Raw genomic sequence first — 14,588 nt, 5'->3', positions numbered from 1 at the left:
GTTTTTCTCCTTTTTAACTGTTTTGCAATCCCGTCCTGGCAAGGCCTGCTTTTTTAAAACAAAAGTTCACAAGTTTACAAATTTAGAGAAATGTCCTTATGTATAGGCCCTATATTTTTCTAACAAAAATGATGAGTACCAAATAAAATTGCCCCATAAGAAGCAATATAGTGAGTCACATGCAGTATTGGGCTGGCCCTGGTATGCCTGGGGTTGCCAATCCGGTAGTGGAAACAGCAATGCATACACATCTGCGTGCCCCACAGCACGCACCCGTGTACCCTTGCACCAGATTTTGCTCCCATGCATGCACAGAAGCAAAGAAATCACAAAAAATCATTGAAATCTCACATGTGCGAGAGTTCTCAGGTGAGATTTCGGCAATTTTTGCCTATTTCTTCGCTTCCACACATGCACGGAAGCAAAATCTCACGTACGGGTTCGCGCGGAGCCCCCTACCTGGGCAGCAGCGCCGGCCTCCGCGACCGATCCGGTAGGAAAATAATAATAATAATAATTTATTAGATTTGTATTAATTTATGAATAATTTGTTAGATTTGTATGCCGCCCCTCTCCGAAGGTAAGTGCAGCCCTTCACTGGTCACGTGGCAGCCGACACTGAGAGGTTCTGGCCTGTGCATTGAGTACCTACCAAACGAACGATTAGTATCAGGATGAAATGTTCACCTCAAAATGTGTTTCTTACCAAATTCGATGAGTTTCAAAGCAGTGGAGTACTAAGGTGCCACTGTATGCTAGGAGTTATTAGTTCAAGCATGTTTGCTCTATTGGTGTCTGTTCCGCATTTTTTTTCCATTCCCCTTCTGTATATATACCGTGGTACCTTTACCTAAAAACGCCTCTAGTTAAGAAATTTTCAAGATAAGAACTGTGTGTTCAAGATTTTTTGACCTCTTCTTAAGAACCATTTTCTACTTAAGAACCCGAGCCCGGAAAAATTTCCCAGGAAATTTGAGAGCAGCACAAAGGCCCAGCCAGTTTCCTTCCATTCCCCCTGGGTTTCTCTCTCTGGCACAGTGTATAGGAGGCAACCTCGCGTTGGATGTATGGGAGGCGCATGCTCCTCGCCACCTCATAGTCCCTCTTTTTTTTTTTAAGCCTTAAAGTTTTGAGGGGTTTTGATTCCCCTTGCCTCACCTTCTTTCTTTGGCAACAACTGTCTTCCTCCTCTTCTTCCTCCTCCTCCTCCTTCCACCCAAATTCTGAGCTTTTATTTCTTTCCTAATGGGTTTGCACACATTATTTGCTTTTACATTGATTCCTATGGGAAAAATTGCTTCTACTTAATAACGTTTCTACTTAAGAACCTGGTCATGGAACGAATAAAGTTCTTAAGTAGAGGTACCACTGTATATATGCATGGAAAGAGTAGTAGTAATAGACAAAACAAAACAAATCAAAGCTCTGGATTGAATTCAGATTGTTGCTATTGGAATTTCCTGGGTTTTATCCCCTATCCACACCTGCCATAAAATCAAAGGAACCCCTGAATCAGTTTGAAATGGGAGAAGTAGAGTAAGGATTTGGAAACTGAAGAAATCCAATGGTACTATCTTATATATGCAAATGTGTACATTGATAAGATCTTTTTAGGTCCAAATCCTTATAACTGGCAAGACATATTTCCATCTTGCTAACAGAATCAGAAAAAATGGAAAGCTGTGGTTCTGCTTTACTCAGTTTCAAGTAAAACCACAATAGACATTGAAAAGTCACGTCTCATGAAGTTAGGCAAAGTAGAAGGAAAACATAAAGAAGGCTTCAGAACTGAAAACCTGTAGTAAGTTAAGCCAACAAATCCTTTAATGCAGCTTTCATTTTTGCTTTCCCAAGGGATGGTGTTTTACTCCATTTCGGATGTTACGGATCGACTTCTTGCCCCTTCGGAAAGCCTTGAACCCGTGCTCCAAGAGAACGTCTGGACTAGCAGTGTCCAACTGGAATGTACTGACCCTTTGAATAATATTCTGGAAGACCTTTGTCCCTCTGCCATGGCCATATTCGATTTGGCAACTACTCAGTGCAACTTATGGAAAACCTGCAAGCAGCTCTTAGAAACAGCAGAGAGAAAATTGCAGAGTAGCCTTGAAATCAAAGGTAAATTTCCCTATTCCGTTTGGTGTTTTAAAAATTCAAAGAAGTTAAGTAAAGAAAACAATGGCAACTTGTGTAGATAAATCTACTAATACAGTGTTCCCTCGATTTTCCCGGGTTCAAACTTCACGAATAGCCTATACCACGGTTTTAAAAAAAAAATTAATTAAAAAATACTTCGCGGGTTTTTTTCTATACCACGGTTTTTCCCACCCAATGACGTCATACGTCACCGCCAAACTAATAAATTTTGCAGATAAATAACAAAAAAAAATCATTATTGTTAATAAATAATTATGTTTATGAATATCAGGATCACTAAGTGTCTTATTCAATGGTGAGTACCAGTAATAATGGTGAGTAAATGGTTGTTAAGGGAATGGGAAATGGTAATTTAGGGGTTTAAAGTGTTAAGGGATACTGTCCATAGCCAAAAATGGTGTATTTACTTCCGCATCTCTACTTCATGGAAATTCGACTTTCGTGGGTGGTCTCGGAACGCATCCCTTGCGAAAATCGAGGGAACACTGTATATCTTCTTCCTGGCTGTCATCTTATATTTACTAACAGGCAGAAGACTTGATGCCGTTCACCAGAATCCTCAAGGCTTGAAAGGTTTCCCAGCAGTTCTCCAGCAAATAAGTAAAATTATCAACATACCACAAGGACAGCCCAAATCAGGTAATTTTTTTGCTTTGGGTCATTACTTCATTCACCCATGCACTATTCTCCATTCTGACAGTTCCTAAGGCGGCTCATTTCACTTCCAGAAGAGGTCATGACAGCTGTCAGCCTTGATAGCTTCAAGGCAGGATTAGACAGATTCATGGATGCCAAGTGTATCGGTGGTTATTGAAATGGATGTCCATGTGCTGCCTCTATGTTGCTTGATGCAGGCAGGATTCCCTTGAGTACTATTTGTTGGGGGTCAGGGGAAAGGGAGGGTCTTGCCTTCTCTTTCTGCTCAAGATCCCCATGGAGAATATGTGGGCCACTGTGTGTGACACAGAATGCTGGACTCGATGAGCTTTGGCCTGATTCAGCATGGCTCTTCTTATGTTCTTATGAGGTCACTTTTAAAGCTGTGGTGGCACAGTGGTTAGAATGCAGTACTGCAGGCTACTTCTGCTGACTGCCTGCAATTTGGCAGTTCGAATCTCACCAGGCTCAAGGTTGACTTGGCCTTCCATCCTTCCAAGTTCGGTAAAATGAGGACCCAGATGGTTGGCAGTATGCTGAGTCTGTAAACCGCTTAGAGAAGGCTGTAAAACACTGCAAAGTGGTATATAAATCTAAGTTCTATTGCTATTAAATGGCCATGTTTTTATGAATCAAGGTTTTTCTTTTACTTCCTGTTTTTCATTGCTATTTCTGAGGATTTGTTTTCATTGTATTCATTGCGTAATTCCTTAGAATTTAGTTTCATTTCATTTAATCTCTTCTGGTTTTTAACATTTTTTCTTTTTAAGGTGCTTTTCTTTTTTATTGCTTTTACAGTATATAAGGTTTGTATTGTCATTATTGCTAGATAATTTTGAAATGCTAGAAAAAGTGAGATGTAAACACAGGTATCCATAGCTAGCCATGGCAATGGAAAAATGATGTGTTCTATAATGTCACAACACAACCCTTGCCCTTTCACTCTTGTGTTCTGATGCCATATACAAGCACTTAAATAGTGGACATTGTGTTGCATTGTTTTCCCTGCTATCCGAAGCTCCTGTAAAATTTTGTCTTCCACACACAAAAAAAGCAAAAAGTTGGTTAAGGTGTTGGTTATAATCTATAAAGCCCTATATGGCTCAGGGCCAGACTATCTTAGGGACCGCCTTCTGCCACATAGTTCCCAACAACCAGTAAGAGCCCACAGGGTTGGCCTTCTTCGGGTCCCATCAGCCAAACAATGCCAACTGGCGGGGCTGCGGGGAAGCGCCTTCTCTGTGGTGGCTCCAGCTCTATGAAACCAACTACCTCCGGAGATCCATATCCTCCCCACTTTACTGGCCTCCCGTAAAGCTGTGAAGACTTGGTTCTTCTGGCAAGCCTGGGGCCGTTGATCAAATGAAATATCGCCTAGATCCGGCCTTGAGTGAAAGTGAGTTACATATGTGTTATTAGAGATTTTAATTAAGTATTTAATTAAAGTATTTTTAAAAAATTGTTTTAAAAATTGTTTTTCTTGCTGGAAGCCACTCAGAGTCCATAGGGAGTTATAAGCATATAAGTAAGGCTACTACTACTACTACTACTACTATTACTACTAATAATAATAATAATGATAATGATAATAATAATACACATTCAGCCAAACTGGTTCTCAGAGTCTTAGCAGAATATAAAGGCATGTATATTAAAATATCTCATTATATACTGCTCAAAAAAAAATAAAGGGAACACTTAAATAACACAATATAACTCCAAGTAAATCAAACTTCTGTGAAATCAAACTGTCCACTTAGGAAGCAACACTGATTGACAATCAATTTCACATGCTGTTGTGCACATTCAGTTTTGTACAGTACAAAGTATTCAATGAGAATATTTCATTCAAATCTAGGATGTGTTATTTGAGTGTTCCCTTTATTTTTTTGAGTAGTATATATACTGTGTTGCAGATCTCCCATTTTATTAATCAACTACATTTAGGCTTATATTATAGGACAGTTTGAAAAAAAAATCCCATCATTTCACCCCATTCATGACTTCTTTCATGTGTTTTTGCGTATGGGTTTAATGCTACAAGGGAGACTGAAATATTTCTATGAATGAATTTTCCCATTGTTTTCTAATAGACATCTCTGATGAGAAAATAAGTTGTCATTTCCAGTGCAGCATTGTGGATTTGCTGCAGACCTGTTACCCAGATCTCACTGCGGACTGTATTACTAATCAGCTTGTTTTGTCACAACACTTGGATGAAATCCTGAAAAATCTGGCACACGTAGACAATATTTCAGGTATGGTTCGCATCCGGGTGAATTACCTTTTTTTTTTTTTGCTCATGAATGTTTAATTCTACTACAGTATCTGGTACAAAATGTGTTTAGACTTATGCCTCACCTGCGCGATGCACAAGGCAACTTCCAAAAATAGATTTGCAGTTAAAATGGGATTTAACATTTCAAACAACAAAAGAACTTTTAAATGCTTGAAATATAAAAATACAGATAGAACAGCCATTCCTTAATTCTTTCAGTTCAATATTACTGCAAATATTGACGGTCCTACGAGACTGTCTTCTGCCTCATGTATCCCAGCGACCAGTTAGATCCCACAGGGTTGGTCTTCTCCAGGTCTCGTTGGCCAGGCAATGTCGTCTTGCAGGGCCTAGGGGAAGAGCCTTCTCTGTGGTGGCTCCAGTACTTTGGAACCAACTCCCTCCGGAGATTCGTACCACCCACCCTCCTGGCCTTTCGCAGGCCCTGAAGACCCATCTTTGCCGGCAGGCATGGGGACCATGAGTGTCCAGAACTAACTCCGGCCGATGTTGTGAGTGGCTGGATCCAGTTGGAGGAATGTGGGTGATTGTATTTTTAGGAAAAATGGGGTTTTAGATTTTTGTAGATTTTCCATATTAGATTTCTTACATGTTTTTGTATTTGTATTTAAATAAATAAACAAACAAACAAACAAACAAATAAACAGTGAGTGAATGAATGAATGAATGAATGAATGAATGAATGAATGAATGAGGGAGATTTCTCTTATTGATGGAATGAGTCAGATCTGTAATATCCAATCCTTTTGTTTTTTACAGACTCCAAAGGAAACATGCTTGCTTCTTTGGTAGAACAAGCTTTTCTGAAACCAGCAGAATTAGAGGTACATCCAGTTTGCAGTCAGATCAAACATCTTCTAAAAATCTTGGACCAATACGCTGTGACTATGCCGGAGGGCTATGGGCAGACTGCCTATGTACAAACATTTTTTGATTATATTAACAAGCTGGCTGGCATTATCTTTCGAAGCCTCACGCCAGAAATAGGTGAGAGATTGCACCCTAGTTAAGCAAGGTATGTAGGTTTAGTTCAAGAGGATCCACTTTTAGTAATGAAAGAAAGCAGATCAATAAAGAGTGGATAAAAATAGCATATTAATATGAACTCTAAATGACTTCATTCTGCCTATATTTGAGTTTGCATGGAACTATTCAGCCATATTTTATTTTATTAAGTATATTTTATTAAGATAGTTTGGTAAAATCTATAAAGCAATTTGCAGATGCTTAACAGAAATTTTGAATACTGTAAAAAGATCGTAACAAACTTAAGTATTATTGCATGGTAAGAGATGGAGGTGATGGGTATGGGAACATACAATGAAACGAAGTCCAACCAATACATTCTTTTTTAATAACTTTTTTTTTACTTCTAGATCAATCTGCAGAGATCCAAGTTGGAAATCCATTCATTTTGCTCCAACAAAGTCCATCTCATTTGCTATCTCAGCTTCTCTTTGAGAAACAGATTCCCCCTGACAGGTAAGGGTCCTTCATTTAGGTGGTCAGTGGCTGAACATGCTTTTTTAGAAATATTACAGATAGTTCTTGCTTAGCAACTTGTTGTTTCTCTCTCTGTCTCTCTGAATTCAGATCACTATGTTATTTTGAGATAATGCTACATGTTATGATAAAATATCTTTCACAGTCTATTTTTGTATACAAAATCTTCTGAAATAATAAGAGATGCATCTTTGCATGATCCACTTTGATCTGCCAGCCTTCCATATAGAAGTACAGTGGTACCTCGACATACGAGTTTAATTCGTGCCAGAGCCGACCTCGTATGTCGATCATCTCGTATCTCGAACAAATGCATTTAGATTTGGCTTTTCGCATGGAGATAACTGGAAAAAATGGAATTCTTGTGCCACCTAGTGGACGCTCGGCTCGTATCCCGAATTTGAGCTCGGGTGTCGAACAGAAATTTTGCTTGCGTCGCAGCTCGTAACTTGAAATACTCGCATGTGGAGCAGCTCGTATCTAGAGGTACCACTGTACTACTTGTTATTATTATGGAAAATGTTAAAATCAGGTTATTCCATACAGGTGAAACTCAAAAAATATTGTCATTTATTTCAGGAATTGAGCAGTATCTAAATTATATTAATAAATAGATAATGCAACTCAAAAGGTGAAACTAATGTATGAGAGAGACCTATTACATGCAAAGCAAGCTAGTCCAAGCAGTGATTTGTCATAATTGTGATGATTATGGGGACAGCTCAAGAAAACCCCAAATCCACAATCTCAGAAAATTAGAACATGGTGAAAAGGCATAATATTCCAGGCTCAAAGTGTCCCACTCTAATTAGCTAATTAAGCCATAACATCTGCAAAAGGTTCCTGAGCTTTTAAATGGTCTCTCAGTCTGGTTCAGTGGGAATTACAATCATGGGAAAGACGGTGCAGAAAATCATCACTGACAGCCTCCAGCCGCCCCAAGTCCACGGAGAGGGGCGGCATAGAAATCCAATAAATAAATAAGCAAGCAGGCAAGCAAGGCTTCAAAAGGTAAATGCAAACGAAGTAGGATGTTCCCAAAGTGCTGTATCAAAGCATATTAATAGAAAGTTATGTGAAAGGGAAACATGTGAAAGAAAACGGTGCACAAGCAGCAGGAATGACTGCAGCCTCGGGTGGATTATCAGGAAAAGTGTTGGGGACCTTCAGAAGGAGTGGACTGAGGCTGGAGTCAGTGCATCAAGAGCCACCACACAGAGACGGATCCTGGACATGGGCTTCAAATGTCAAGCCACTCCTGAACAACAAACGACATCAGAAGTGTCTTACTTGGGTTAAAGAAAAACAGACCTGGTCTGTTGCTCAGTGGTCCAAAGTCCTCTTTTGTGATGAGAGCAATTTTTGCATCTCATTTTGAAACCAAGGACCCAAAGTAAGGAGGAAGAATGGAGAGGCACACACTGCAAGATGCTGTGAAATTTCCACAGTCTGTGTTGATTTGGGGAGCCATGTCATCTGCTGGTGTTGGTCCACTGTGCTTCCTTAAATCCAAGGTCAACACAGCCGTCTACCAGGAGATTTGGGAGCACTTCATGCTTCATTCTTCAGATGAGCTTTATGGGGATTCTGACTTCATTGTCCAGGAGGTCTTGGCACCTGCCCACACTGCCAAAAGACCCAAACCTGGTTCAGTGACCGTGGGATTACTATGCTTGATTGGCCAGCAAACTCCCCTGACCTGAACCCCATAGAGAATCTATGGGGCATTGCCAAGAGAAAGATGAGAGACATGAGACCAAAAAATGCAGAAGACTGCTATTGAAGCATCCTGGTCTTCCATAACACCTCAACAGTGCCACAAGTTGATAACTTACATGGCACGCCACATTGAGGCAGTAATTGTTGCAAAAGGGGCCCAAGCTAAGTACTGAGTACATATGCATGCTTATACTTTTCAGTGGTCCGTTATTGTTCTATGAACAATCCTTGTTTTATTGATTGCATTCTAATGTTTTGAGATTGTGGATTTGGGGTTTTCATGAGCTGTACCCCATAACCATCACAATTATGACAAATCACGGCTTGAACTATCTTGCCTGGCATGTAATCAGTCTCGCTCATATATTAGTTTCACCTTTTAAGTTGCATTACTGCAATAAATGAACTTTTGCACGACATTCTAATTTTTGAATTTTCACCTGTACACATACTATGTTCTATAATTTATTGTGTTAAATCTAGGAGGAGAAAGATCGCAAATATATAAATCAGACTGAATCTGTTCTGTGGGCTAAGATTAATTGCGTTTGAAATTTTTCAATATGCAATTTTTTCCGCCTAAAACAAGATGATAAATATGTACATTTTTTCCTAAATCCACTTGTAACAGTTGCGGAGTATGTCTTTAGAGCTTAATGTTTTTGTTTTAAGAAATCCTGTTTTTAAAAAATTGAAGAAATATTTTTTAGAAGAAATGTATGACAAAATTCCAAGAGATCCTGGTGTTCCCATTAAATTATGATTAATAACATAATTACCTTTCCCATGTTCATTCAATCATTATGTGTTCAGATGCTTAATGGGCCCATTTATTTGGAGGTTTTTGATATGCATTTGGTGATGCATACCCATCCATAACTATTTTTCCTTTTGTGTAAAGTGAGAGATAGAAACATAGAAACATAGAAGTCTGACGGCAGAAAAAGACCTAATGGTCCATCTAGTCTGCCCTTATACTATTTCCTGTATTTTATCTTACAATGGATATATGTTTATCCCAGGCATGTTTAAATTCAGTTACTGTGGATTTACCAACCACGTCTGCTGGAAGTTTGTTCCAGGGATCTACTACTCTTTCAGTGAAATAATATTTTCTCACGTTGCTTTTGATCTTTCCCCCAACTAACTTCAGATTGTGTCCCCTTGTTCTTGTGTTCACTTTCCTATTAAAAACACTTCCCTCCTGGACCTTATTTAACCCTTTAACATATTTAAATGTTTTGATCATGTCCCCCCTTTTCCTTCTGTCCTCCAGACTATACAGATTGAGTTCATTAAGTCTTTCCTGATACGTTTTATGCTTAAGACCTTCCACCATTCTTGTAGCCTGTCTTTGGACCCGTTCAATTTTGTCAATATCTTTTTGTAGGTGAGGTCTCCAGAACTGAACACAGTATTCCAAATGTGGTCTCACCAGCGCTCTATATAGCGGGATCATAATCTCCCTCTTCCTGCTTGTTATACCTCTAGCTATGCAGCCAAGCATCCTACTTGCTTTCCCTACCGTCTGACTGCACTGTTCACCCATTTTGAGACCGTCAGAAATCACTACCCCTAAATCCTTTTCTTCTGACGTTTTTGCTAACACAGAACTGCCAATACAATACTCAAATTGAGGATTCCTTTTCCCCAAGTGCATTATTTTACATTTGGAAACTGCAGTTTCCCCAAGTGCATTATTTTACATTTGGAAACTGCAGTTTCCATTGCTTTGACCATTTATCTAGTAAAGCTAAATCATTTACCATATTACATAGTATTTACCATATTACATAGATAGTACATAATGTAAGTCCAAATTAATTTTATTTGTTCTTAAATCTCCAGGTTGTCTTTACTGCTAGCTAAAGAAGAACTGAACTTAAATGTGCAGCAAGTGATCATCAATTGTTGCTGTAAGGCATTGCCTCTCTGCACCAACATGCAAAGCAATCAGACTAGATCCCTTTTGACAAACATCAGTAGCCTAGCGCATTTGCACGCGTATCTTTGTCTGCCAGAGATTGAGATTCCAGTGCATAATCCAGCCATGGATTCTGAGAACACTTCCAGTAAACCCCTCTCTCTTCTGCCTGATCTTAACCAGCATTCACTCACCGCTTCCATCCTCAACTTTCTAAAATCTCAGTCAAAACTCATAGCTACCGTGGCTTGTCTTACCGCCTTAAGAGTGCCAAAGGCTCCCAAGCAGAGTTTATCGTGGATTGAATTCCGAGGGAAAAGGGAAGCACCCTTGTCTATGGATCAGATTTCCAAAGAATGTGACATATTGTTAAAGGAGTTTCCCTTCCTAGAAAGTTTTCTCCTTACAATGTTCGAGCCTCTACAGGATCCTCAGGATAAGGGAATCCGTTTGGCTAGCGAGCTTTGTGGACAGCGTTACATCCCATTGCTTTTACTGGGGTTGCATTCCTCCATGGCTGTTGAAGTGTTAATGGAGACCTTTGAACAAGCTCTCGCGGGAAGGGATTGGCCCAGGGCCCTCAAAATCTTGGATTTCTACAGTCAGGATATGCAAGAGCTAGCCACCGTGCGGGATGCCGTATTGAGTTGTGCCACAGCTGATGGTAAAAATTTGTACTCTTTCTGTAAACAATGGTGTTTTGGATATGAAGTTGCAAATGGGTGATTTAAGCTTCTAGCTTTTGAGGGAAAATGCATTCGGCCATAAAAATCTAGCAACAGGTTCATTTTCTATCACAGTGTTTCCCAACCTTGGCAACTTGAAGATATTTGGACTTCAACTCCCAGAATTCCCCAGCCAGCAAATGCTGGCTGGGGAATTCTGGGAGTTGAAGTCCAGATATCTTCAAGTTCCCACGGTTGGGAAACACTGCTCTATCAGATGGTAGGGTTGAGGTGGAGAGGAGAAGATTTATTTATTTATTTATTTATTTGATTTTCTATGTCACCTTTCTCCTTGGACTCAGGGCGGTTTACAACATACAGTAGTACCTCATGATACGAACCCCTCGTCTTACAAACTTTTTGAGATACGAACTCGGGTTTCGGGATTTTTGTGCCTCTTCTTACAAACTTTTTTCGCCTTACAAACCCGCTGCCGCTTTGACATCATGGAGACGTCCTTCCTGGCCGGTCGAAAAGTGGACTCCTGGAAGGACGTCTCCGTGACGTCAAAGCTCCACCCCTGGAATTCCCTATTGGGATTCCCCATCTCTGTTTGAACCTCCCGACCGGCCGACAGCTCCACGGCTCTTCTGGCAAAGTGACAGCCGGGCGGCGGAGCTTCTCGACATTCACTCGAAAGCTGAACCCGAACTTTTGCCGAACCTCTGGGTTCGGCATTTGGGAGAATGCCAAGAAGTCCCCTGGATGTTTCGGAAGGTGACAGCTGGGCGGCGGCCCTTCTTAGCTGCCACCTGAACCTGAACTTTTGCCGAACTTTTCGGGTTCGGCATTCGGAAGAACTCCAAGAAGCGCCCGGCTGTTTCAAAAGGTGACAGCCGGGCGGCGGCACCCAGCAGAGCGCCGTTTTGCGATATATTTTTTTTGCTTGCATGCATTAATCGATTTTACATTGTTTCCTATGTTGGGAAACATTGTTTCGTCTTATGAACTTTTTCCATTACGAACCTCCTCCCAGAACCAATTAAGTTCGTAAGACGAGGTATCACTGTATTAGCAATAGCCCTTTTTAACAGAGCCAACATATTGCCCCCACAATCCAGGTCCTCATTTTACCCACCTCGGAAGGATGGAAGGCTGAGTCAACCTTGAGCCGGTGATGAGATCTGAACCGCTGACCTGCAGATTTAGCAGTCAGCTTTCAATACTGCGCTCTACCCACTGCGCCACCTCGGCTCATCAGATAAAGGAGATATGAAAATAAATTCCTTCAGTTATGCAGGATCGAACCTGGGTCGGTCACTGGGACTCTAACAGAGTGTACCTGCTAGAGAGAAGTTCCCTGAGGATGGGCTCCAACGCAAGTTCGAAAGCTCAGAAGACAAAACTTATGGCCCTGGTGACTGATCCAGATTAGATCCTGCAACAATATCCTGGGACACGTATATTCACCTTCATTCCTTCAGTTATTTCTGTTTTATAAAAAGAGAGAGGCATACTGCTCTTAATGAAGGGGGAAGTTAGAATTGATCACATATTTTGCCTTGGGAATCTAAGTGAAATCTCTGGCATTTTCAGGTAGAATTAGGAAATAACCTTTTAGGAATAGAGATGTTAGTTCCTGCATCCAAAACTAAACTCGTGAATGAGTGGTTTGTGTAAGAAAGTTTTCTATGTTCCTAATCATTGTTATTTTCTTAGTACAGTGGTACCTCAAGATACGAACCCCTCGTCTTACGAACAACTCAAGATACGAACCCGGGGTTCAGAAAAAAATTGCCTCTTCTTACGAACTTTTTTCGTGTTACGAACGCCAAACCTGAACTTCTGGGTTCGGCGTTCAGGAGGCTGCTGGGAAGCCCCCCGGCTGCTTTAAAAGGTGACAGCTGGGCGGCGGGGCTTCCCAGCAGCCTCCGAACGCCGAACCCGGAAGTTCGGGTTTGGCGTTCGTAACACGAAAAAAGTTCGTAAGAAGAGGCAAATTTTTTCTGAACCATTCGGAGGCTGCTGGGAAGCCGCGCAGCTGTTTTAAAAGGTGACAGCCGGGCTGGGGGGCTTCCCAGCAGCCTCCCGAACCCTGAACTTTTGCCGAACTTCCGGGTTCGGGGTTCGGGAGGCTGCTGGGAAGCCCCCCAGCCCGGCTGTCACCTTTTAAAACAGCCGCGCGGCTTCCCAGCAGCCGCCGAACGTGGAAGTTCGGGTTTGGCGTTCGGCTTTGGGAGGCTGCTGGGAAGCCGCCCGGCTGTTTTAAAAGGTCACAGCCGGGCTGGGGGGCTTCCCAGCAGCCTCCCGAACCCCGAACTTTTGCCGAACGTCTGGGTTCGGGGTTCGGGAGGCTGCTGGGAAGCCCCCTAGCCCGGCTGTCACCTTTTAAAACAGCCGCGCAGCTTCCCAGCAGCCGCCGAACGCGGAAGTTCAGGTTTGGCGTTCGGCTTCGGGAGGCTGCTGGGAAGCCGCCCGGCTGTTTTAAATGTCACAGCCGGGCTGGGGGGCTTCCCAGCAGCCTCCCAAATCCCGAACTTTTGCCGAACTTCCGGGTTCGGGGTTTGGGAGGCTGCTGGGAAGCCCCCCAGCCCGGCTGTCACCTTTTAAAACAGCCGGGCGGCTTCCCAGCAGCCTCCCGAAGCCAAACGCCAAACCCGAACTTTCGCGTTCGGTGTTCGGAGGCTGCTGGGAAGCCCCGCCGCCCAGCTGTCACCTTTTAAAACAGCCTGGGGGCTTCTTGGCGGCCTCCCGAACGCCGAACCTGGAAGTTCGGGTTTGGCGTTCGGCGTTCGGGAAGTCGCTGAGAAGCCCCCAGGCTGTTTTAAAAGGTGACAGCTGGGCGGCAGCGTTTTTTTGCGGGGGTTTTTTTTTGGTTGCACGGATTAATTGACTTTACATTGTTTCCTATGGGAAACAATGTTTCGTCTTACGAACCTTTCGTCTTACGAACCTCCCCCTGGAACCAATTAGGTTCGTAAGACGAGGTATGACTGTATTTCTTATTATTAGGTTATTCATTACAAGGTTTATCCCTCATAGCTATAAATGCACCTCTTCTCTTTGAAAAATGCCTCCTTTTCAGGTGAGGATGGATGGCAGTACCTGTTTCCAGTGAGAGATGCCATACTGAGGAGTAGATTGGCTCTTCGGTGTCTGGAGAGATGGCCCCTGGAGGCTTGTCTGGAATTATTAGCTTATTGTGCCTGTGACCCCGAAGTAACCGAAGAACTCAAATTTGATCTGCAGAACAAAATCAAGGAGCTTCAAGTTTATCAAAAGGTATGGAGGCATTGCGTTTGGGATAGAGTACAGTGAAACCTCGTCTTATGAACTTTTCGAGATATGAACCCGGGGTTTCAGATTTCTTTGCCTCGTCTTAAAAACCCTTTCCGTCTTGCGAACCTGAGCCCAGGTCCGTGGGCTCTCTTACTGTGAGTGCGCTCTCTGACTGCCGTAGGGATTCCCCTGCCTTGTGACTGTCATTGCCAGGATTTCCCATTTGATTACAGCCCCTGGTGGGATTGGTGGGGGGAGAGCCACGCCTGAACCTGGAGCCTGCTTAGGAGCCACTGCCTGCTCGGAGGAGAAGCTGCAGCCACCACCGCCGCTGCAGCCACTCCGAAGCGGCTGCGAGAGCGCTTTCTTCAGATTGTTGCTGGGC

The 14,588-nt window shown here is 42.4% G+C and overlaps 1 protein-coding gene across 5 annotated transcripts in view; it reads left to right on the top strand.

Moving 5' to 3' along the window:
• The window catches only part of ZFYVE26 (zinc finger FYVE-type containing 26), a 72,714-nt gene that overhangs the window by 24,379 nt on the left and 33,747 nt on the right, over positions 1 to 14,588 (top strand). For all 5 annotated transcript variants that reach the window (XM_070758956.1, XM_070758976.1, XM_070758948.1 and 2 more), the window contains 7 exons: positions 1,855 to 2,118; positions 2,686 to 2,796; positions 4,908 to 5,072; positions 5,873 to 6,100; positions 6,490 to 6,595; positions 10,184 to 10,923; positions 14,010 to 14,206. In XM_070758956.1, the coding sequence (XP_070615057.1) occupies positions 1,855 to 2,118; positions 2,686 to 2,796; positions 4,908 to 5,072; positions 5,873 to 6,100; positions 6,490 to 6,595; positions 10,184 to 10,923; positions 14,010 to 14,206 (1,811 nt within the window). The remainder of the gene's footprint in view (positions 1 to 1,854; positions 2,119 to 2,685; positions 2,797 to 4,907; positions 5,073 to 5,872; positions 6,101 to 6,489; positions 6,596 to 10,183; positions 10,924 to 14,009; positions 14,207 to 14,588) is intronic.

Source organism: Erythrolamprus reginae, chromosome 1 (assembly GCF_031021105.1).
Source record: "Erythrolamprus reginae isolate rEryReg1 chromosome 1, rEryReg1.hap1, whole genome shotgun sequence".
Lineage (NCBI taxonomy): Eukaryota > Metazoa > Chordata > Lepidosauria > Squamata > Dipsadidae > Erythrolamprus > Erythrolamprus reginae.
This window is presented reverse-complemented; position numbering and strand designations above follow the sequence as displayed.